Here is a 26,315-nt window from a genome sequence, read left to right as displayed (position 1 = left end):
GACTGCCGCCACAATACTAGAAGCAAACGCCTCCAGCGGTGGACATATAATAATCTTGAGATAAAGGAATAAGCAAGGAACTACCACGAAAGTGCCGTTCAAGTCTGCATGAGGAACAGGACACAACATAATGAATGAAAAACAGTTAGGGACATCTGGTTACAGAATATAAATATCATCAGTCTCAAATCAGGGACAATACAGTCATTTTGACATCCACTTGGTTCCTGGTTGACATGACAGATAAATAAATGATTGGCCCACTCAGTGTTGCCAACTCCTCAGTGAGGAAAGTAGCTATTGGCTGTCCTAAAAGTCGCAAGAAGTTGCGAAATGACGTCATCATTTAATTTGCATAAATGGAATTGTAATGGACATGCAACGTTTAGGGAGAGACTAAAAGAGGTTATAAAAACACTCTAAATACGTTTATAACTACACTAAGGTGCCTACAACAAATCAGAGTAAAACGTTACATTTTTCAACTATAAAATTTTCAGGATGTTTATTGTATATAATCTAAATTAACAATCTAAATGGACCAAAAAGAGACAGTAGGCAGGATCAGCCACCGGTGTCTTTGTACATGCGTGATACATTAACAGTCTGGATGCTGAAGGATGAACGCCTCCTCTGAATGCAGCCAGGAGCGACTCACAGCAGCATCCACTGCTCGTTGAGTAGAGTAAGAACGATACATGCGTTCACGTCAGTCTCCAAAAGTCTCCATTTAACACCAGAAAAAGTCGCTAGATTCGTCGCTAGTTGCTTTTTTGAAAAAGAGTCGCTAGAGGGGTCTGAAAACTTGATAAATATACTGACAAAGTTGCTGAGTTGGCAACACTGGGCCCACTCTCTTGGTCCACTCTTTATGTAGAGACAAAGTTGAATCCGGATTTTTAAAATCATAAAGGAAAAGATGTATACTCCTGTAATACTATTATAATTTAGCAATCTATGGATATACAATAACAGATATGCTTAGCCATATGATCTGTATTGTGAGAAAGCATTTCTTTTGCACGTGCATGTGTTTTTTTTAAGCTATTTATTGTCTTGTATTTTCTGACTTGTAATCATTTAAATGTGTCATTTTCAAAGATCAAAACATGTGTCTAAAAGGGACTGCTATTCATTCTAAAACATTTGCACAGTGTTGCACTTACGATTAATTCTCACAAGAGAAAAAGTAACATCCTATTTTTTGTCCTAAGATCTGGTTCCTTGTATCAACACGGTAAAGGCAGAGCCCTATCCTGTCCGAGCTTCCTCTAGACGTGTTTTTACTGAACAAACAGGAACCCTAACGGCACACCTCAAGGAGTGCTCGGATCCTCTCACTAAATGGCACAGGCCTGGGCCTATGTGTAGATATTTAGCTGTGGAGGGAGACACTGCAGACTCAGCTTTTCGTTAAGTTATTTCACCATCCGACCAAGAAATGAACTTGTGTTTGAAAAAAGGGGAGGGGCATAGGTGCTGCCTGAGGACTCAACAGGCTGCAGTACTGATGTACATGAGATGACGAGCTTGAAGAAAGACACAAAAGGACATTCCTCTCGTGGACACACCTCTCATGTATCACTGTCAACATCCTTCCAACAATCATGTTTTTATTGACTTCATATGAACTGCTCTATAGACCATGACAGGGCACATTTTAAACCCCTTTGAAAAGAGTGAAAGCCTCTGTAGATTTGGAGCTTGAAATAGATGCTGCAAAAAAAAACCTTTGAGAATAAATCCTGGCAAAGTGTATTGAACTAACATGTTCATACTGGCGCAAAAGACAATAAGTAGAAAGTCATTCACACATAGGAACATGCAGCAACAATCAACTCACCATGTCTCCAGGGGTCCTTGGGCTCGACTGCACCAGACACTATATCCGCATCTGAGGGGAATGTTACCCTTTTGCCACTCTGCCTGTGTATATCGTCCCCCTCCTCCACAGTGGGGTACAGTCCAGCCTGGTCTGTGGGGGCAGCTTCTGTGCTGCTACTCAGGTCTGCATCTGACGGGCTCTCAGCTGTGCTGCCAGCTGGGACATCCAGCTTGGACTCGGAGTCTAAAGTATTGTCCAAGAATACCGAGTTGTCTGTTGGTTCAGGATCTAGAACCCCGCTCTCATCAAGACTCAGATCCACACCTATGTCCATGTCCCCACCATCATCCCCGGCAAACTCTGCAGGCTCACCATCTTTTTCTTCTTTGATAGTCTCCACCTCGATGTTGTCCTTGTGCTGCTCATCATTAGAAAATATCAGGTCAGTGGGGTTCACTACAGCAGGGGTGTCTTTGTTACTGCCTTTTGTATTCCCATTGACCTCATCAATTTGCAGCGTCTCTTGAGCCTGCTGGTTGTCCTGCTCGGCTGCCTGAAGGTTGTCAGTGAGCTGAGGCATCAGGTAGGTTTCCGAGACTTCTGTGGGAACAGTGTTTTGTATTTCTGTGTTGGCATCCGTCATCAGTTCAGATATCCGGGGTGTGACCCCTTCTGTACTGTTAGTAGTGTTGTGATCATCATCCACATTGCTTTTTGTCTTAACATTGCACACATCTAGACACTGCTCTTCGATATTCATGTTTTCATTTCCAGTGAAACTCAGTCATTACCTGTGCCAGACAGACTAGAAATAGTTAAAAAGTAACTTGGGACCAACTGACATGGATAAGTCTGTATCTAACCTATAGCAACAATTTACTTAGATGGGCACCTATCCTGTAAGTTATGAGTAAGTGCAATCACAACCTGTATTTCGAACAGTTAGTTGTAGCAGGGGAAAAACAAATCATCATTTTTCCAAACCTCAAATTACAGGTGGCTTTGTGCACCCTTAAAGAGAGCTAGTTAAAGTGCAATTTCACACAAATATCAACATGAGGAATGCGTGATAGCTATGCGAAAGAGATATTGTTACAGGAATTATTTTGTTATGCCAATCCAGACAACTTTTCAACTACAGGCAACTACACGCTTCTTATTTTCACCAACCGTGTCCTATGCTTCAAGTGAAAACCGACGGCTGACTCACAGGTCGTCAGCACATTGCCCACGGTTGTTTTAGGAGCTCCACAACAATCAGTCCAAATGAACAAGTCCCTCAGGGTGCCTCCATTACGCTAGCAAAGTGAGCTTAGTGCCCGACACCGAACCGATTCATTTGCATGTATTTGACCGAGCTAATGTGGGCTAGCTTGCTAAAATTGTTGCTCAACAATGACGTCCAGGCCCGTGTAAGGTCGCATGCCTGCTTCTTCTCTGCTCCCCCTCGACAAAGTCCATTCTTTCTGTATGAAGGGGAAATATTCTCCTCTTGTTTCTCACCCTCGCATCTCAACACTCGAGGAGCAGTGGTCGTCAGAAGAGAAAAAAAGCAGGCGTAACGCTGAAAGCTCTCACACTCGAGCAATGAGCATGATTCGGTGGCTAACGTTAGCACAAGGGAACAGTTCCAAAGCTACCACACCTGTCGGCAGTAATAGTGCAGATTAATGTGAGGTTATTAAGGTATTTCACCCGCTCAGGTCCCATGGGTCTGTCCCTTTCCGGGAGAAATGCGCTGAACCTGTTCTTGTCTTCTTGCGATACCATTCGCTAGCTTGTTACAGTCCAACAACTGTTTGTTGTTCACACTTCTTACGTCAGCACGTCGTTACCCACAGGGGTACGTTCAGCAAACGCAGGGTGTTACAGAGGGTTTGTAAAAGGCATAAACAGAGACATTTTAGAGGTTATGGGGTACAATCAGTGGTGGACAGTAACAAAGTAAATTTACTTGAGTACTGTACTTATTGAGACGTAAACTAAAAACGTATTTATTCAGTCTGGCTTTTATGTAGGGTTTAACAATTTTATTACCTACCTTTTACTATAATATTGATTTAAATGTTGCTTTATTATTTTAGTAATTTTAACTGTTATCTTATTCTATTTTTCTGTATGTATTCATTCATTTATTTAATTTATATTTATCTACTCAGGTTTATTGATATTTTTAGCCTTAGTTTTATTTTTCAACTCGTATCCCTTTTTAAATCTATTTAGTTTAACTATTATTATTCTTAATTTTGATGCTTTAACTTATTCTAATTACACCTATTTTATTTTTGGTGTGCATTGGTCTCTATTTTATTTTGTGTTGTTCCTATTTTTAATTTGTATTATTAATATTTTTCTTCTTCTTCTTCTTCTTCTTCTTCTTCTTCTTCTTCTTATTATTATTATTATTGTTATTATTATTATTATTATTATTATTATTATTATTATTATTATTATTATTATTGTCCCCTAATTTGTCTTGCCATTGTTTCATTTCTGCTTCTTTCTCGTTTTTCAATCGCTGTTAAGTACTTTGGGTTGCATTTGATTTGTATGAAAGGTGCTATATAAATAAAGCTTGATTGATTGATTGATTGATTGATTGATTGATTGATTGATATACATTTTTTGAGTATCTGTACTTTACTTGAGTATTATTTTTTTGGAGAACTTATTACCTTTACTCCACTACATTCAGAAGACAATTATTACATATATACATTTCTTAGTGTACATAACTTGTGTATTTAGCTTACTGTATGCAGATATACAGGTATGACTAAAGCACTGAGACAAACACAGCTACACAAGCACTTTTTACTGTCTTAGGGATCAGATTTCAGAAAAGAGAAGGAAATTCATGAGCTGACTTCAAAGCAAAAGTAGTGAGTAACTAGAGCACTGATAGAAATGTAGAGTCAAAAGTATAATAATTGTCTTCTGAATGTAGCGGAGTAAAAGTTATAAGTTCCCTCAAAAAATGATACTCAAGTAATGTACAGATAATCAAAAAATGTACTTAAGTACTGTACTCAAGTAAATTTACTCTGTTGCTGTCCAGCACTGGGTATAATTATGTTACAGAATACAGTTAATTATCAGAGTTATATTATTGCACTATGGCAAGTCGTTTTAACATGTAATCCGAATACACTCCTATCAGCAGTTTGGCTACATTTAGATATCCACAATAACAATTCTCCCAGTAAAAACTGTGTTTTCTGCTGTAAAATTAGTAATTAAGTATATCAATACTCACATCTTCCTATCTACAATTGTCATTTAACTTTTTTCCTCTTTGTTTGTAATAATGCAAATTTAAAAACCCATCTGCATACAGTAAGTGAAATACACAAGTTATGTACACAAAGCAATGTATACAGATGAAAAGAAAGAACAAATGTATTTGATTAAGGTAAGGAGAAAATAAAAGAAAGAGCAAAACATAGTTTACACTGGGGGGGAAGGACACAGTCTATAGTATATGTCACAGACTGAGGGACAATAAGTGTCCAGGTAAAGCCCTCAGGTTTTTATGTCCGTAGATTCCACATTTATTTGGACACATGCACTAATAACTTTTGTTTAATGACATTCAGGGCCCTTTTTTATTCAGCAAGATAGTTATTTCTGATCTTTGTTGAGAAGGCTGCTAGTCGTAACTCTGCTTTTTCTTGTAACTTTATATTTGTGTTGGTACGAAGGCCCTAAGTAGACATGCAACCATTTTTTTTTTCACCCCTTCCATTAACAGTTTTAGTTCAGTTTTTTAAAATCTTGACTGAACATCAGATAACCATAACTTATATCCCCAGAGTTTGAAATGCAGAAAAGAAACCTAGAAATACACTTTACCTACCTCATTAGTTTGGGAAATGGCAGCATGGTATTTAATGGTCTGGCCTATTAGAGTAACCCACATATAGTTTTCCTCTAGAGCACCAGAAAGTTATATTACAAGAGAAAAGCTCTAATCACACAGATAAAGCAGCATTGCTAGAGATCGCATGATGCCTGAAATATCTTACCACAAAACAGCAACAAGTTTCCAAATATGGAAACTTCATCTCATGATCTTATTTCAATTTTTCTGTCAGGTTGAGCAGCACTCGGTCAACAGAAGTGTTAAGTCATGAGTTTATGGCTCCTCTTCATAAAATATCATGAAGCATTATACATATTAAAGTAATTTTGCTCATTAATCCCAGCAAATCTCAGATAAACTCAACCCTCAAGCATTTCAGCTCATTTACCAAGACGTCAACTTAATTGGCTTCCTTTTGGTGAAAGGCCTCTACATTTTTAGATTTTAAGACTGTTAAACCGAAGTCATAGCCTGTACATATTAGGGTCACAGCAAAATCAGTTTTAAAAATTGACATTTGGAGCCAACTAAACTTCTAATTTGCTGCTGCTTTATATTCCCCAGAAAGCCACACTTTTGTGCAGAAGTAGGAAATTAGGCATTTCCTTGCCATTGGGACATGGGGTCTCTTAAATAAATGACACAAATACTTAAAAATATAACACTTTATTAAAATTTGCGAAGTTAGTAGATTAGCATTTAAAAGTCTTGAGACTCAACATCTTTGGCTGGAACATCATCCTTGGGCCCTTTGGTCTTTTTGGGGAGAAGGGTAGCCTGGATGTTTGGGATGACACCACCCTCTGAGATCGTGACCCCTGCCAGCAGTTTGTTCAGCTCTTCATCATTCTTCACTGCCAGCAGGATGTGGCGAGGAGCGATGCGCATCTTCTTGTTGTCACGGCTGGCATTTCCAGCCAGTTCCAGGATTTCAGCGCAGAGATATTCCAGGACAGCGGCCAGGTAGACTGCAGAGCCGTTACCAACCCTCGCTGCATAGCGGCCTTTCCTCAGCAGCCTGTGGATGCGGCCTACAGGGAATGTGATCCCAGCCCTGGAGGACCGGGTCACTGAAGATTTGGGTTTGGGTGCAGCTTTTTTCCCACGGCCAGACATCTTTAATCTGATTTAGAGAGACTTCAGTTCAGTTCACATGAATTGGAAAGCAACACAGGAAGATTAAGACTGATTCCATGCCAGTTTTTTTTGTCTTAAAGCAGAGAGAAAAGCAAGAAGGCCTACACCCTCTAAAAGTGAACAATCAATCAATTCCCCTTGCTCTCAAGGTCAAACCACATCAAAGTCAAACACTCACCAGTATCCTGCTCTTCCTGTGAGTTGAGACAGCAGCTTCTCTGAAACACAGGTGACTGCTTTTATATGATGCAGGTGGTAGTTTGTTGATTGCTCACACCTGGCTCCTCTGCTGCCTGGAGTTACCACCATCTGACAACATTAAGAACTGTTTCATATGTGAATGTTCCCTCTCCTCATCATTGCACTTAGTGAGAGAAGACTTGTGTGTCTTGATGCAAAGAAAGATGTTGTGTGTTTTGCTCAGAATGACACATTATTTTTCCTGAGGAATAAGTCAAATTAAACAAATGCCACACACCTGTTAATGTGATCAAAAGCCCCATCTCTCTCTAAAAAAGGAAGGCAAACAGAGATTGTCGCTGAAATTTAATTGAGTTCAATTTTAAGCTTGTCGCTTCAATAGAAGATCAAGGGTCAAAAATTGTATTTGATTTATTTAGCAGAGGTTTTACGTGACTTTAAACATCAAATTTCAAAATAAAACAGGCTAAAATATTCTGAATACCATATTGCGTAAACATTTTGATAGTCTATTAATTAATAATGGAGGAAATAATTAATTCTTAATGTCACTTGTCACTTAATTGAATTTTCTAAATGTACTTAAAGCACAATTTATACAATATTTCCCTCTTAAATGTGGTTTGTAAATGGAAAAATGTTAGTGGTTCAAAATTGAGTTCACAGAATTTAGTGTCATAGTTACTGAATACCGCTGCCTTCAAGGGAACACATGCTTCTAATGATGAATAATTCACTGTAATCATGTAAATAGATATAAAACATGGAAAAATGTTATGAATTTGAATGTGGGTGTTCTAAATGTATTGACAAACATTACCAGCAGATGGCAGCACCAGCCTCTGATTTGATACACTCCCTGTTGCAGTTTGACCTTATTTTGTATTTTACTCAAATGACTTCCTCTTAATGACAGAGCACTTATCAAACCACACTTAATGGTGTCGTGATCTTTTAGTTTATGATGAGGTGCTTAACTGTGTCTGTCTCCCTCAGTGCCTGCTGTGCTTACTAACTGACTGCTTTGGGGGAGTGATGACTCATTGCGTACCTCAGCATACAACTCAGCATCAACACAGCCAGGGACATATACAGATAAACGGGGATTATTCAAAGGTCTTTGTGGCATTTTAAGACTTGTAATCCAGATACAACCAATGTTTTTACTGTTGTGTTTTTAGGGAGTAGGTGTGTTCTCTTTGTGGTGGTTTCTTATTTTATTAAGGGAGTCACTTTGATTAAACCAAGAGTCGAAGCTCAATCTTTGGAAAACTTTTTTAATGCATACACACTCTTTTCAGCAATCATGTCATTTCAGTCTCTCCCTTTTAATAAAAGTGGAGAGTTTTCCATCACAACACAATATTGTTGTTAGCTCCAGAAAAGTTTAACAGTGGACAACTCTCTTTTTTTTTTTAAGTTATATTTTGGGGCTTTTAAACCTTTATTTTATAAAGGAGAGGACAGTGGATAGCGTAGGAAACTAAGAGAGAATGGGGTAATTACATGCAGGAGGAAGACCGCAGGCTGGATTCAAACCCGGGCCACCCGCTATAGGGGCGCGCAACTTAACCATTAGGCCAAGTCAAGATGACTTTAATAATGAATGGTGTAACACATTTCTCAAAGGAGTAAATATGCAGATTCTAAACCGGAGTGTGATGTGTAACATCAAACTTTATAGATTTCAGATAAACTGTCTTCGATATAATTTGCTTCAGTTTGCATTACGCATGCACAGGCCTGCTTCAAATCATTTCTACTGCACAAACTTCCAGCAACACATGTAAATAATGCAGAGTGGACAAAGAAGACCTCCATGAAGACCTCCCTTTGTTGAGAAGGAAGTAAATATTTGAACACCTCACCGAACGCGACTTTGGCCACCTGTTTTTAACATGTTTTGTCAGTTTCTGTTTGTGTGAATGAAATTACTAGTTCCCAGTTCACACTCAATATCCTTACTGCCAAATTTCTAAGTCTAACAGCTTTGTCCTTTGTACCATTTCTCCCTGTACTAACAGTGAAGGATGGAGGGGAGACATTTTGACTGTTTGGATTCACTTTAAAATATGGCAAAGGGCCAATTACAGAGCAGCGGGAAGACAAATTAAGCAGGGACCTTCCCAGCAGGTCGTCCTTGGCCAGATTGGATGTGATTCAGTTCAACCTCTCAGCATCCTCCCGACACAAGGAGGACAGGACGGGACTCACAAGCTGTCACTGTGCGACTCCTGGTGCATGTCTGTGCCGCAGCTTGACTTTCAAGTAAGTAAAGTATAAAGCCAGAGCATGCCATTCAGCCACTTTTCTAACACAATTTATTTGTACTCAGCGGAGACATTGTAAGCTGTAGTTTTTCATCATGCGAGTTGTCATCGTTGAAACAAGCCATTTGTTTTTTGTGCCATTCTCCTGGGAGCCTTAGTCTGGATAAAGGTTGAAGGCCCTCTGTATTTATTAGCAACAGTAGCTACTAACATTGAAGTTTGCAGTCTGCTGCCGAGTGAGGACAGGAGATGAAAGAGGGAGCGCAGGAAGCGACAAACTGATCCAAGAATACGATCAAACTCACAGGTTGAAGGCAAAACCAGACATCAAAGCCCCAAATGAGATTTCTTTCATATGTGCAGTGCAAAATCATGATAATTTCATTATTAATCAACAAGTGGGTCTTGCATCAGACACATGGCCAAGTTAGCAATGAAGGCAGTGTCTCGCTGTCTTTATCCGACACCAAGAAGCTGCTCTCTCTTTTCCCTGAGCAGTTATAAATCTGAAGATGTGGCTTTAAGGAGGTTAGTGCTGTTACTTTCACTGCTAGTTTTTCCCCTTTCTTCAGCTTAATGGAGACTACAGGAGATTTTACCTGATCTACAGAAGGCAATTTGTCTTATGCATGAAACAAACTCAGAGGTCAATAACTTCCTTCAGCCATGCAGACACACTCAAACAGTATGAGACATGCTTTCACGTGGAAAGATTGGTGGACCCATTTGAATTACTGGCTGCTTTCAAAGAGCCATTACCTCACTGAAAATAACCAAATCTTGAGAAATGTTTCATCTCAACTGTTCACCTCTTTCAACGGGTAATAGCCCATTCTTCACCAACCAATTTCCCTTTGCTCATAAATTTGACAATGACAGCAACATTAGCCTCATATGGTGCCTTGACAGCAGAGAAAAGGTGTCAAATGCATCTTGCCCCTTGTGTAATCTGAAGTTAATTAAGAGACTTTAAATGTGAGAGGAAGTCCACACAGTACTTGGAGTGTGAGTCATTCCCTGAGAGGATTCACTTTAATAATGAAACCTGATGGACACCCACAGTGCAGCTTGGTATCCTGAGGTCCTAGATCTTCTGGTGCTTAAAGTCTGTTGTCTACTGAACGCCTTTGAGGCTTTTCTGCAACAGCCCGAGCACTTCCTTGAAATAAAGATGAAACATCTTCAAGAGAAAGGTGGCATAGTTAAATTCCAAGTATGTCATATGTTTTTGTTTGCTTTATTTTCAGCTTCAATTGCATGGTTTTACCTCTTGGGGAGAACCTTGTTGTGATAGGTGTAAGGAGACCCATGGGTAACTTTGGGTAAAGTCTAGCTAGCTGTATTCTGCTGTTTCTTGTCTTAAATTAGGGTAACCCAGATGAAACAGCTGCTGACTGTGGCGCCATCTTTATACAATTTATTGTGTCTCCAAAATTGAGCCCCAAGTGGTTTACTCAGTGGCTGCCATCATGACACATTTAGTGTCTACATTTTTCAGATTCTACATTTCGTCATTAAAACTCTTGTGAGGAGTTTTCACTCGTTATGGAACAGATTGAAATCAACAACAGTGCCTCTTCATGACCTACAAATGCAAATAAGACTGCTGACCAAAAAAAAGCAGGAACATATTTTTGTCAATAAACACAACCCTCAACACATCTAGCACAAAATCAGCAAAGATGGAAGAGGGGCCACTTTGTCCACAAAGGGGTGCACAATTCAGCAAAAACAGAAAGTTCCTCAGAGGGGCTTTAATGACTGAGTACACCGACAGTGTAGTCACCCAACTCCAGGATACTGATGTGCAGGCCAACTCTCTCCTTTCACAAACCTCCAGATCCACCAACGCACCACTGTGATGTGAAAAGCTGGAGAATCCCTATGACACTTGAGGTTTGAGGAAACATTTCAGTCAGATGTTAACCCATTCGGGCTGCTGTTTTCTTTTTCACTATCCATGTTGATGTTTTTGGCCCTCATTGTCTTAATTACCCCTGAGAATTATAGTAGTCTTACTATTGTTTTGGAAAATTGGTCAGAAATGTAACCCCCCAACAACATAGTGTCCAGGTTGACTATGAGACTGCAGAGGGAAGAATCCAAATGCAGACCGCAGTATTATATAGGTGTTTATTGTTGCAAAACTAACAGCTATGCACAGACAGACAGACAGGTAAATACAGGTACAGACCAATTCAGACCCCACCCAACAAATCAACTTATTTGAACTCTGCAAGGGAATTGAACATTCATTTAATAGATATCTGGAGGCCGGTCGGAGAAGTAGGAGCAGGTGAGTGGTTGTGAGTGGTTACGTGGGGCATTCAGGAAATGGTGAAATGAGAGAAAGTCTAAAGGCATCTAGTGGACTAATGAACTGCAATAAAGATGGGATGGGAATAGCGAAGGTGGGGAGAGACTCAAAATTGTGCATTGGTATGTGGATGTTTCAGCAACAACATACACTGCAAAAACTCAGATCCAACCAAGCGTATGTCATTTCAAGCTGAAAACAGGCAAATAATTTAACAAATACACTTGATAAGATTAGAGTTTTTTGCAGTGAGTTGGTTATTTTCAACCAAGTTATCTGATTGGACAACAGTAATTCCATGAGTGCTGATATAGTGAACAACATCACTGGGAAATGTAACTTTGTGCATCATCCCACTGTTTGTACATCATACTCAAGGTCATGTTGTATAACAGCCCAGCTGTGTACTTTTCAACACTTAAAGCCTCATGCTTGTTATCAAATCACAGCACATCACTCCCTTATGGGACACTGATTAGTTGTTGTTTGTGGTTCAAACTATCTCAAGTCTACTATAATAACCAGCAGAAGCGTGGGGCATTGTGGGGCTTCACCAGTTTGAGTCAGACAAGTTTTACAGGTTTCTTTTAAATGTACAGTCTCTTTAGTATTCAATTCCTCCTCTGTGTTTTGTCTGGACCCTGTTGATCAGTTTGATTTCTGCACCTCATGTTAAAGTGCTCAATAGCTGACTCGTGTCCATGTAAATCCTGATTTATTAAAGTATTGATTTTTAGATGAAGTCTGATCCCACCCATGCTTACTATTTTGGGATAGTTTGTAGTTTGGAGCAGTGTAGAGTCTCTCCCCTTTCTCTCCACCTTCCTCATCTTTTGCATCATCCCACGCATCTTTTATCCTCCGCAGATCGTCCACCAGCTGTGATGGATACCATATGTCTGTACCACATGTCACCGGTTTTTCCAATAAAAAGCATTTCCCTTTCAAACATAATGAAAACACAGGGAGGACTTAGGGAGATATAAAATCAGGGTAGGATTTGATCTGGCACTAAGCACCTGTGTGTGGGGATTGACCAGAAGAAGACCACCACATATCCACCGCCACGTCATTAGAAGACTGAAGGACAAAGAGATTTTCCATCATCCACCCAGCCACCCATCCGTCCATCCCACCTGTGCAAAACTCCCAGCTCTTAATTCCCCCATCTGTTTTTCTCTCTTCCCTTTCTGTCCCTCTTTCTTTTCAACCATAACTTGTTTTGGCTCTCTCTCACATTATTCTCCACTGTGTAAGTCCTTTTTTTCAATCTAATTCTCTTCCTGTCCTTTCTCTCTCTCCTCCCATACATGCACACACTGAGACATTCACACACTTCATTTCTTTAAATATTCATTTCCGTCTGTCTGTGATGTGTTTTGGGGAGCTTCCTGTTCCCAGCCCTCACGCTTCCCTGAGAACCACCATGTAGGAAGTGGCAGTCCTGGCACAGAGTCCTCATCCTCCCTCTCTGAGCAGTTACGTTCCCGCCTCACAGGGAGCGATGGGGATGGAAATAGAAGGAAGAAAGAGCGAGATGGACCACTGCCATTGAGGTTACTGTCCATTTAATATCACTGGTTTCTGGATTCTGTTACAGAAGATGTTGTTGCAGTAGCCTTTTCCCAGACAATAACTACCTCTTTACTGAACAGCCAGCACGGTGTGGTTGCTAATAAACTTAGCATATTACTCTATTTCACAGCTGGACCTTTCCTAGAATTTCTCTGACTCTTTGACAGAAAGTGTTCCCAGGGTGTCACTCAGGAAGCTGTAGTCTGTCCCTAAACATAAGTCAGTGACAAGTCTCCAGACTACATAACAATATTAAGGCCAGAGATGAGAAAAAAATGAAAGGAGATTTTTTTCTTCTGCATGTACTTCAAGAAAAATGATCCCTCCTGTGATGGGAAAAGAGAAAAAGAGATGGCTGATGGCTCACTTCAGTTACACTTTCAGACGACTGAAAACAAAACTTCTATTGAATTCCCTAAAGGTAGCATAAACGATTGGTTAATTGTTTGCTAGTTACTAATGTATTCAGTGATTGAGAGCGTTACTTATAAAGGTAACTCAGTACGTTGCAAGATTACTACCATTAGATAGTAATGCGTTACATTCCTGCGCTACAAACAAATGTGACATGTCAGAGTATTCTTGTGTTACCAGAAATGAAAAACCCTTAAACCCTGACTTATTATGCATATCAGTCATATTGTCCAGACGTAGTGTAGCCTACAGGACATCTACCGTTGGACAGCTAAAAGAGTACTGACTCTACAGCCATTTTATAACCTTTATAACCTATCTTTTCCAGATACACCATTCATATATTAAAAAGCAAATAACAAACCTGTGAAGGTCATACTTATTATTCATGGTCTAATAAATCCAGTGTTTATTTAAGATCTTTTTGTACTTTGAGTCGACAGCTTTCTGCAAACCATTTTTCTTTCCGGGTAAGTTTATACTCCAACAGAAATAACAGAAGTGGTTCTTTGTTTCCACAGAGATTAGCTTTGGCCAGACAGCTTGCTATTAGTCAAATGCACAGATTTGGGACAGTTATCTTCAAGGTTGAACTCAATGGAAGTCTTCCACAATTTGGGATTTTTTCCCCATTTAATCTGGTGATATGAAGCTTCTTCCTGGAGTAGCTCCTTTATCATCTCAGATGTTCCTACTTTTCTTCATCTCCTTCTTGTTAGTGTTGGATTTTGCTTCCTCTTCTCTGTCTGACTCTTCCTGTTCTTCTGTGATTTTATCCCCTCCTCCCTTTTCCATCTGGGCCACACTTTACTTCACGTCTGTCCCTCCCTACTTGTCAATACATATAAAAATAACCTGTTGCAGGATTCAGGGCCATGTGTTGACAGCTCAAGGCTGTTCTCAGACTTGTGTTTGTTTGCATGCATGTCTGTGTATGTTTGTGTGCTTAAGAGGGAAGAGCAGATGCTCTGGTAGCTTCAGGCTTGGTTTTCTCATTCTGGCTACAACCAGACCTGTGATTTATGTTATTGTGCTGTTTGGCCCTAAACAAGACTGGAAGAGGTATGAGGGGACGTAGAGACACTGGACAGAGAAAAGTGATGATTGCCCGTTTGGAAAATGTATTGGCCCACTTGTTGATATGTTTGAAAGAAATTGCTGCAGCACAAGTAACCACATTTTGTGAACATTAATACTAACAGCAGCATTTTATAGCTGTACACTAGCTGGAGAATAACTTGCATTCCCGGCCTGCTGCGGTTCCTGGTTTTCCTCTTCTTTTTTTCTTTTACAATTTTTCAAATGCTTTACACTGCCCATGTTTGTATACTGGAAACACTCTCACTTCCTCCTGCTTTAGTTACTATTGTCTGTGATTTAATGGAGTTAACCTTCTGAGCCTTTTGGTTCAACTTCCTCAATAAATTATTCAAAATGGAGTGTGAGGGATGTTTATAACACATGGTTTTGGTGTTCCCATGCTGTGAACAAACCACAATCAGGATGTTTTTCTTCAGCCAGAAAAATATAATGCTATTTCAAAATGAGGAAGAATTTCATAACTATTTCTATTGCCAGACATCTTCCTAACAAGTATTATATGGACACCTGCTATAGCGTTCATTGGTATTACAACAGACTGAGTTGATGTCCCACAAGCTCTCACATGGAAATGGCCTCTTTCTGGCTTCTGCTCTCTTCCTTCCTAATAGCTGTTGTCACAACCTGCCAGATGTGAGGTACATAGTATCCCCACACACACTCACACACACCTGATCTTGACTCAGACTAAGTTTGGGAATCTGCAGGGCCATGTGGCGGCTTGTTTTTGTTTAAAAAGGGTACATGCTTCCAGTAAACCACTGATCTGGGATGGACATCTGGTTGATGGTGAAATTGTCTACAAAGTCTGGAGTTTGGATTAAAGTAAAGGTTGTGTTTCTGTGCAGCCAGAATAAGGCAGACATTAAAAACAGAAAGGGGAAACACATCAGTTAGAGAAATGAGAGGAGCTTTATAGCCAGTCATGAAGAAGATAGTGTTTCAACAAAAACATTATTTTTAGAGCAGCCAGACACAAACAGCAGTTGTACCTGGCATCTGTTGTTTCCTGAGCTCCGCCCCTCTTGGTTACTGTTGCTATGCCTTTCAAACCTTTATGCTGTAGCCCAGCAGGTGAGCACTCCAAAATGATCCTCATTCTTTGATCAGCTGGCTTTACATTTCTTACTGATTTATCTGGATTTCGCCACCTGAAATAAAAAGTGCATCATGCCCAGTAGCTTGCTAGCTAAATACAGTAACAGCATAGTAGTTGAAAGTGTGGGATAACTTTCATTGACTTTAGGTGACTCCTAGTTATTTGAGCATTCTGTAAATAACAAAACTTAACAAACAGACATTCCCTATCTATGTCGTTGTTTTATGAGATTTAATACTTATAGAAAAGAACTACAAATTTCCCAAATGTCAAAAGAATGTGATGCTTGAGCATTTCTCAGTGTCCTGCTTTTCTTCTCCAACAGCCGACCAACAAAGGTATTGATAACATAAATAAACAGTATGCTAAACTCAAAGGACAACCAGTACTCAACTCATGTCCAGGCATTTGATTTATTTGGAGGTCTACATTCAGTTTGGCGCCTATCTCTCCCTTGCCTTGTATAGCCGGCGACGGCTAGCCAGTTGGCTAACGTATAATAGTTGCAAAAATACTTTTGTAAGTTTCTAATATAAATCAATTCATACTTCAAGAGATGATATTACTGGTAAACTGACTCCCTTGCTTTGCAAATAACTTTACCACTTAATGCAACGAAGCAACCAACACCAGATCCACACAAAGTAGCTGGGTCACAGCTAACTGGCTAACTTAGTCTAATTGCTTGCAGAGGTTATCAACAGAGCTGCACACACGTCTGTTTATCCAGTAATCTTTAATTATGGGTGTTCCTTTTTATTAACTTTAAACAAGGACATTATTTGAAAAACTTTGCCTGCTGTTAAATTTATTTGTGTAATGTCATCATTTTCCTGTAGCCTGATCACACTGCTTACAAGTCACGTAGTGCCGGCCATAGAGAGGAGAGAATATGTGAAAGATATTCAAACTTCTCTCCACTATTTGGCACCAGTGTGCCTCTGACTGAAGACAGAATTCACCCACACACTATGATACTTCTGAACAAAGTCTAGAGGTACAACTATCATGATACTGGTCAACCATCCCCAGTGTTCTTTGGGGAACAAAATGTTATGTTTCAGAAAACTTTTATGCATTCAAGGAAAACTGTCTTGACATATTGTGTAGTTCATTTGCGAATGTGAAGTGTCCCGCCAAACTTTGTGGCTAAAGACAGACATTCCAGTACTCCCTGATGAGTCTCAGCTCATCTCTTCATTTTCAGACAGACTAATTGAGTCTCCATCGGCCCACCAGTGGAGATTAGAGGGTATATATCAGTCTTTCCATCGCTTTGCCTTCAAACTGTTCCCACCCTTCCTCCCATTGGAGTTACAGCCCAGCGCTGCTGGAAACAAGCTCATAGCTAAAGGGGGGAAGGAATGGAGGAAACCCTTTTCCTCCAAACCAAGCTAATGCAGAATCCCCAGCGGATGCATAATAGTGATGTGAACAGAGTGAGGGAGTCATCCCATACCTTCACTTGCAGAGGGTGTTTAATATAACACACATTATCAAGCCCGTAACAAACAATCCTCTGGGAAGGTGGGAATGTTGATGCTGCAGCGCTTCAAAGAAAGATCAAATGAGCTGACATCGTATTCATACTGTGAATTAATCATCAAGCTCTAGATCATGTTTCAGATGGCCATCTTTCCCATATCTGTTGAAAACAAACAAGGAAGGCTTGCATTTACGTCTGATTTATTCATATTTTTCAAAAAATCAAAGTAGTGTTAACAATGATGGCTTTCTGATGTGCTATTTAGGTTTTGTGCTTTCTTTTTTGTCACTCTTGGCTTAACTTCCATCACCCTTTTCTATGAAAATCACAAGTATTACACCTAGAAATCCTTTTACTAAAAAAGTGATCTTTTTTTTTTTTCTCTTCTTTGATTCTGGCAAATAAACACCCAAGCCTTAAGATAAGCTTGTTTTGAATAAGCCCTGTTGCAGCCTGTGCTGCTGTAGCTACATTGCTAATGCTACTAGCAGTAGATTGCTCCATCTTAAGACACTTAAACTGCAACCAATCTGGTCTTGATACAAGGGTGATTTGTAATTTTATGGCTCAAGCATTCTCACAGAAATGCATGAAATGATAACATGTCTGACTACTGCATAATGATGTGACAAATCCAGTGCTAAGTGCACGCCAAAAAAAACAAAAACCATCTCTAACAAGTTGTTAACAAGTGAATAGGCTGCAGTTAAGTCAATTTTAGATACTAAACTTGTTGATTAGGAAACAGATATTTGTTCAGAGCAGAAAGAAATCATTGCAGGTCACAATAATTGATTTCCTGTGTTCTTTTTAGCAGTCACATCCCAAAACAGACTTCAACTTAAGACCGTATCTTAGAAAATATTGAAAGTTAATAACATTAGCCGTCTCCCAATTCAGGAGCTGCATCCAATTTTCTTTTTCCAGGAAGATTTTGTGTTTTGTTTTTAGTATTTACTGGTTATTTGATGAGGGGTTGGGATGTTGTGATTCACAGCTTTGTTGACAAATGTGGCTCCTGCAAAGTTCTTCACCAGATTAACAAAGCAGAGGAGGAACGGCAAATGAAAATGTAGAGAATACAGACACAAAAGCCATTGAACTTTCTATAGCACATGAGTATCTGCTTCAAGTCAACACAAGTATCTTTTCTGCTTTGGAAGGTATGCACCTGAGGGATCTTTGAGTTTTAATCAGTAACCAAGCTGTGGGTTTCAGTTAGCAACAAGGGCGTGACGTCAATCCCATGGCTCCACCAGCCACCACAGATTACTTCTGTGTATGCCTTCACTCCAAAATATGCCACCAGTGCAATATGTCTGTGTAGTTTGTGGTTTTTGGCTTCATTTTTTACAATGGGAGGTGATAGAGGTCGTTATCCATATTTATACACAGTCAAAGTTGTTCTATGTCAGAGTAACATCGAGCTACAAAAGCAGCATTTGCAGACAAAAATAAAAAAGTAAAAGAATACCACCTTTCCCAGGAAGTAAAAAAGCCAATGACAGAACAAACAGAGCAGAAAACCACATGAAGGGGGATGAGGGTTGAGAGAGGAGAGGTGAAGAGCAGAGGAGGGGAAGTGGAGGAACGAAAATGTGAGATCAGGCCCAAATCTGTGGGGAAGCAGTAGCTTGGGCCGGACAAGTTCACAGATGTTTTAAAGTGCTAATCTAATCTTTATGCCAGGCCTTCCCCCTCCTCTCTCTTTCTTTCCACGCTCCCTGTCTCACTGTTTTTTTGTTCTCTTCCTCCTTTACTTTTTTGGAAGGAGGCTGGATAGAGTGCTGCTTGTGTTAATGCATCTCAGGAGCATCATGTACTCCTGCTACTCAGTGATGGGACCATGCGTCTGTTATCAGTCCTCTTTGCAGACACGTGCTACTGGGATGAGAAAAGTGTAAAGACAAATAACTTGCTCAAAGCTGCAAAAAAAATGAAGAGATGACAGGGAAATAGGGTTGCTTAATGGGGTATTCTCTTCTCCTTTTTAAGAAATCATTCATCAAGTTACTGCATTATGTTTTGTTACAGCTAACATCTCATTGGTACTCGGCTATGGTCTGTTTTTAAAGCCCTGCCAAAAGTGTGTAGATTTTGTAGTTTATATGGCTTTGATTCAGGATGGAGGGGGATAAAATTGACTTATCATGTTTGTGAAGCTAATAAATTTGAGTCCCCACTTCGAGTTCAACTTGTTTCCTCCCCTTGTCATTCCCCTTGATTTTTCCCTTTTACTTTTCCTGCCTCCTCCCTGTTTCTGCCCAATAGGAGTGACAGACAGTGGCAGCATTGAAATACACCTACAGCTCCCTCAGATTCAGATGATGTACTTACGCAGGAGTTAATCTCTCTCTGAAAAATGTAACCGCAATCTTGAATCCTGCGGTTTGAGTTTCTTCCTCCTGACACGCTAGACAAGAAACAAAGAGGCCGCTGCCAGAAAAATCCCCCAGGTCACAAAACCTGGATATATAGCCGGAGGTTAGAGGTACATGTGGAAGTGTGAGCAGAAAAAAACACACTGAATCATTTTTTTCTGTATTAGGACATCTGTTATTAATTACTGACCCTGTCCACTTTGCTTTTATTCACTTTATGTTTTTCTCGAGGTGATTTAGGGGGATCAGTGGATGTGATTGGGCCTGCTGTTTGTTTCCTGTGTTATCTCAGGACAGGGCATTCCTACCACTGACTCCTGGTTGCAGTCCACGTATCACTCTGAATGTGCGAGTCATAAAATACACCATGATGAGTCCAACCTGGCAACCACAAACAAACCTACAACCGCTCACATCCTCTCCCTCTGTCTTTTCCTCTGTGTGCTTCTAAACATCTGGAGAAGAGCGATATCCTGGAAGTAAACAGACCAACATCTGTCTACCAGCTCCTCTCATCTCCCTTTGCCATCTCTCTCCTTCTTCATCACTTGATTCCTCCTTATAATATTCCCTCATTTTCTTCACTGGCTGTGTGAAAGTTCCTGTTTCACTCATTCTGCCCCCCTCTCTCTCTCTCTCTGTTGGGTTCTTGTGCATTGGCTCACCAACAGGTAAACAGGAGTGATGGATGTGTTTGTAATGCTGTTATCCTGCAGGTCTGGGTCTTGTGATGGGAGTGATGAAAGACACTGAGCACACCAAACTGAGTGATGCTCTCATTCAACAGCTCTTTTTTTGGGGCTTTACTAAAAAAGTCTCCAAGCCATAAAAACTGCTGGATAAATCCAACGTTTGCCTCTGGAGTCATTTATCTTGGTGATAACTTAATTTGACTTTATTGACATTTTGAATAAATGAAAAGGGGCAGAGAGAATTTAACAGAGCTCTGTTCACATGTAGATTTAAGATACTGGCAAGGCATGCCATGCTTTGGAGACTTTCATCATCACTTTCATCACAATATTTCTATATTGACATTAATGACATTACCTGTGTGCTACATCAGGGGCTACATCTTTCAACTGCATCTCGGCTGCACGACAGGGCTGTGTTAACCTTTCCTGCCTCAGAATCCAGAAGGAAGCACTGGGAGATGTATTGGTCTACTCCAAGGTCAAAGTTCATGCTAATCATCATACACTTTAATTTGTCAGCAGCAGGCAGTAAGAAACACACAGAAGGGGGTGTGGGTCTTTATCAGCACACAAACCAAACTTTTCATTAATATCTACCGCTATTTCTGGCTCAACATGTTTATTTTTCTGTAAAGATGGGCTTTTAGAATGGGTGTGTATGCAGCTTCCAGTGCTACTGGAGCCAGCCTCAAGTGGACACTTGAGGAACAGCAGCTTTTAGCACTTCTGTATCAGCTTCATTCCTCAAGACCTGAGGTTGCCGCATGTTTTTTTTTTGACTCTACATTTCTTATTTTCAGGTTTTATACACTAATAAAAACATACTTATAAATTTTATATTGGATATTATATTGGATATAAATTTTCTGCCAACAGATCCCCCTTAAATCCACACCCAGTGGTTCTTCAATGGTGGAACAAAATCAAGAGGTCAATGTCCTGAAAGGAGGACCCCACACGGTCTAAATCGCTCTTCCAGGCTCAGCTTGGGTCTAATTAAAACTGAACTGAAGATCGCCGACCCCCTCCTCTTCTCCACTCCAGCGGTTTATTTCCCTAAATGCATGCCTCAAGTGTCGAAAGCAAATCAGAGGCGGTGAGAGAAGCTTGGAATAGCAGAAAGAGGGGAAGGAATGAATGCAATTTCCATTCAAGCAGGGACAGCATCCGCATTGTGAGACACCTGAAAAAACATCATTTTTCATCGTAGAGCAGTAAGGGAAAGGGAGGAGGGAGATGAAATGAAATGAAGAGATGGACAGATGACAGAAAAGAAAAAGAACTGTGTACATGCATGGTTAAGTGAAAGTTGTCAGTTAATATGCTGTTCAACTTGGTATCGCCTCTGATAAAGACATTATCTTGCACATCTTCATGCTATGACATCTGACATGGATGAATTTAGGACAACAGCTGGTCCTTATGCAACCTCTCCACAGCTACATCAAACACATACACACACACACACTTGTAGAAAAAGAGACATACTCTCAGACAGACACAGCAGCCCTCCCAGCAGGCCGGGGTTCTGGCTCGTGACATGCCTGCTTCCGGTTGGTCTGCCCGGCGTTTCGAAGTTCTGCACCTGCCTCTCTCTGCGACCCAGAGGTCCAGTTTTGCTCGTTCGGTTTCAGCATGACTCTGTCTTTGAAGCTTGGAGTCGAAACCCAAGACCCTCGCTATCTGTTTTATGTGTTCCAGACTGAAAACACCAACTCAGCAGCAAAGCAGCACACAACTGGTAGATACATCCACATCTGCTACAGTGATTTGGGACACTATCATTTTATTGTGCGACACACTATATGTATCAAACAGCAATTTAGTGTACTAAAGGGGTTAGTATGATTGAAAACTGTGTCTGATGTCCAAAAGAGAATATTTTGCAGCCATCAAGGGTCTGTGACCCCGGCAGTATAAGTGATGCCTTGGTACTATTGCTGCTGATATATCACTGTCATCTTGTCTTTTATTTATCATGGCAAAAACATGTAGGCAAATGCCAGTGTTTGTTTCTGTGTCCTCAGATAGAAAGTTTTCTGAAAAAGAATGGGACACTTGTTGAAAAGCTGACAGGGTCTTAAGACTTGTAGCCCGTTCTTTCTGTCTATTTATCCTTTCATCACTCCAAAATATGAAAACATATGTGTTATTACAATCTAAGACTTGCTATAGAGACGTATCATTAGGTGTATAGAATGCGTATGCGTGGGCGGGCTGCATAGTTGACTCAGCAATGGGTCCAACAGTCAAAAAGAGGGTGTGGGTGTTCTGTATTTTCCATTGGCCACACCGGTAGGGAGCAGGCTGTCAGTCTGCTGAGGATACCAGGGGTGAATGAGGGTGTCCGTCTGTCTGTCTCTCTGTGGTTAACCGCAACTCTATCAGAGTAAGTGTAAAGAGTTCCATCTGGACAGTCCTTATTTGCTCTGTATACACTCAGACTACACTGTAATGATGAAGACAGGGATCCATAAGGCTAATATCTGTTCGTCAGGGCTCACGTTGAACAGTTGCCTACTACAATGACACTAAATAATCGTGATGTGCTTTGTTTCTGCACCGCTGTTTGCTATGTATAATGTGGACACAAATAACATAAACATTGTCCAAAGATACACTTTTATATAATAAAGCTTTGTTCTAACTTTGGGATTGGATTTGGGGGATTTTTAACAGCCCAAGAAGAAGTTTACTAGCCTCAGTCATGCACAATATGAGTTTTATGGCCTCTTTCCTAAATGCCAAAATAGACGGCTGTGGGGACGTTACAGAAAATGATTGGCCCCATGCACACTTTTTTTTCTTTGTTCTGGGGCTCTCTCGCATGAGGGCTCTGTATACTCAGGACTCCCCCTCCTCCAAGTCTGAGGGTCTAATGGTTGTGGCTAACTCCTGAAGCAACAGAACACTGAAGAGAGCCAACATTCATTTTGGCTTACTTGAACTATAAACTTCTTACATGTGGGAAAGCATTAGAGTTAGTCAATCATTCAATCAATGAATCCCTCAAGCAGCCAACCATTCAACTAACCATTCAACCAACCATTCAACCAACTAACCATTCAACCAACCATTCAACCAACCAACCAACCAACTAACCAACCAACCAACCATTCAACCAACCAACCAACCATTCAACCATTCAACCAACCAACCAACCATTCAACCAACCAACCAACCAACCAACCAACCAACCAACCAACCATTCAACCAACCAACCAACCAACCAACCAACCATTCAACCAACCAACCAACCAACCAACCAACCAACCAACCATTCAACCAACCAACCAACCAACCATTCAACCAACCAACCAACCAACCAACCAACCAACCAACCAACCAACAAACCAACCAACAAACCAACCAACCAACCAACCAACCATTCAACCAACCAACCAACCAACCAACCAACCAACCAACCAACCAACCATTCAACCAACCAACCAACCAACCAACCAACCAACCAACCAACCAACCAACCAACCAACCAACCAACCAACCAACCATATACACACCCATTCAAAAAAGCATATAAAATGGAAGGACTTGTGGATAATGTAGAGTTTTGAAGGAACCCAGACTTGCAATAGGTAACATGACCTCTCTGAAACAGGCACTAATGATAAAAGCAAGGGGATGTAATTCCTGACACAAACTTTGGGAACTTTTTTTCTTTTTTGCAGACTTGCATCTGAGACAATCATTAAAACGCTAAATTTAAAATGGGTTTTTTGAACAGGTAAACTCAGTAGAGAGTTTTAAAAAATCTACAGAAAGTCTTAAAAATGTGGGTATGGCTCTGGGTGTATCATTTTTGTGGGCTCTGGTTGTAGTTATCTTAAAATCACAGATAAACCATGTCCACTCCTTATGTTAGGAGCCCTCTGTAATGTGAGGTATTTGTCCTCCCTCCTGCTCTCCCAGGTCTTATCTGACACAGATAAAACCAGACACCTGGTCAGAAGTATGTCCATGTGTCCATGCGTCCCTGTCTCAGATAATAACACTCCACTGATCCTCTGTAGCCATTTGCATGATTTATGGGCAGAGGGAAGGTGTTCCTAAGGACTGACTGGGTCAAGGCCGCTGATACCCAGCCTCAAACAGACTCCACACCTGACAAGATAAGATGGTCATATCCTGACTTTGTGCTCAACAACCTCACCCTGAAGAATTACTCACCAGAACACCTGTGAGGGGAAGAAGAGGGGGAGAATAACTGGTTCAAAGATAGATAACAGAGGGTCACATGATGCAACAGAGGTAAGTGGATGCTTGTCCTTGATTTTAAATCTGTCAAAAAAATACACCCAAACTACCTCCAACTTAACACACAAGTGGACTTGAGATCTAAGACTAAGACTCAAAGGAAATTTTATCCTTGGAAGTAATGACAGAAGAAGCAATCGACAAGGGCAAGATGGTGACAGCAGGCAGCCACCTTGAGTGTTCGCGGATACTTCAAAAAAATAAATGTGGGAATGAAGCTCTCTCTGAACTGCCAAAATCAACCAGGCTATTTCAGGAGTTCATGTTACCTTAAGCTGAGATGGATAGAGTTGACCGGCTAGAAAATTAACCCTGGTGTAAAAATATTCGCATAGATATAAGATAGAAGAAGCCAACAGTCCTTATGTGAGAGGGCAGGGAGAGGTCAGGGTGAGAAAGTGGAGAATGCTGTTAGAAAAAAAACACAGTAAGTTTAAAGTACAATTCAATCTTCCCATGGCAGAGCTGCCTCAGAGCAGCAACACATTTCAACAAAATGCGACACAACAACACTTTATCAGGTAGTTCCTGCTCCCATATTGAAGTTTTTCTACAAGGAGTAAATATTGAAGCCAAACTCCTTGAGCATCATTTCATGCCAATTTCACCTAATTCTACCGTGATGGTTTCTAACATCTGCAGGATCCGGGAATCAAATACCTTAAGGGATATTCTAGTTTCATTCAACCCACTGAGTCTTATTTTTGCTGTTTTGGTCATAATTCCTGTCAGTAATAACATTGTACACATTGAAAAACAACAGTAAAGGATTTGAATCATGTTGTAATGAACTAAATTTTTTCCCTTTAGAGGTGGTGCTGTAACAGGAAAACATCACGTCAGTTTTGTTTTGACAATCTGAATACTTATGTATACTTAAGTGTGATTTTAATGAACAAACAGGTTGGTTGATTACTATTATTCAATAAGTTCATCACCAGGGGGAAATTGGACACCAATTGTGACACCTGTTCCTAATCCAGCTCTGAGGAAAAAGAAAAAACCCCAGGTCAGGTTGAAAGGGGTGAAGGGGTTCCTGAAGGATGACAGAGATAGATGAGTTTGGGATGGTAGAATAAGTAATGGATTATTCCAAGTGAGTTGGGGGTCATGAAGGAAAAGGGTCGGAGGTTATCACTCAGTCACTAAGCAAAACATGATGGGTGCAAGTTAAAGATATTAATTGTACTGACACTAACTCACAGGGTTATCCTCAAGAAATCTGTACAGTGAAAGCATCTGTGGAAAAAGATGTCATATGAATCATGTTAGTATACTTTCTTTACACTTTTATTTCATTGCTATTGTCTTTTTATTTCACGTAGACAAACACACAAACTCTTGACAAATGTTGAGGATGAAATATGCATGCACTGGAGATTTGGATTGTTCCAGTGGCTTTTCATGCAAACATTACAGCCCGTCCTTGTGACAGATGATGTACAGTATGTGGTATAAATCAAGAAAACTGCACTACCAGTGTGTGACAAGCATAGACTGTATAAAATATGGACGTAGTATCCGTGACGTCACCCATCTGTTCCTGGGAGCTGTTTTGAAGCAAATCGACGGCAGCAGCCATATTGGTAATGCGGAACTCAACCAGGCAGAGTGTGACGTAGTGTGAGCCTCTTAGCCAATGGCTGTGTGTTCCCGACCGGGAGTCACGTCAGTCAT

General features: G+C 40.5%; 2 protein-coding genes across 2 annotated transcripts in view; both read right to left on the bottom strand.

Moving 5' to 3' along the window:
- ppp1r37 (protein phosphatase 1, regulatory subunit 37) overlaps window positions 1–3,668 on the bottom strand; it is a 46,584-nt gene extending 42,916 nt beyond the window's left edge. The window contains exon 1 of the mRNA XM_034700401.1: window positions 1,844–3,668. Coding sequence (XP_034556292.1) covers window positions 1,844–2,585 — 742 coding nt within the window. The 5' untranslated portion in view covers window positions 2,586–3,668. The remainder of the gene's footprint in view (window positions 1–1,843) is intronic.
- Window positions 3,669–6,337: 2,669 nt separating this feature from the next.
- Window positions 6,338–7,134, bottom strand: LOC117825638 (late histone H2A.2.2-like). The gene is made up of 2 exons (XM_034701551.1): window positions 7,003–7,134; window positions 6,338–6,810 (listed from the first exon to the last, which is right to left on the bottom strand). The coding sequence occupies exon 2, from the start codon at window positions 6,801–6,803 to the stop codon at window positions 6,387–6,389; it is 417 nt and encodes a 138-aa protein (XP_034557442.1). The 5' UTR covers window positions 6,804–6,810; window positions 7,003–7,134; the 3' UTR covers window positions 6,338–6,386.
- Between the last annotated feature and the right edge of the window lie 19,181 nt (window positions 7,135–26,315).

Source organism: Notolabrus celidotus, chromosome 14 (assembly GCF_009762535.1).
Source record: "Notolabrus celidotus isolate fNotCel1 chromosome 14, fNotCel1.pri, whole genome shotgun sequence".
Classification (NCBI taxonomy): domain Eukaryota; kingdom Metazoa; phylum Chordata; class Actinopteri; order Labriformes; family Labridae; genus Notolabrus; species Notolabrus celidotus.
This window is presented reverse-complemented; position numbering and strand designations above follow the sequence as displayed.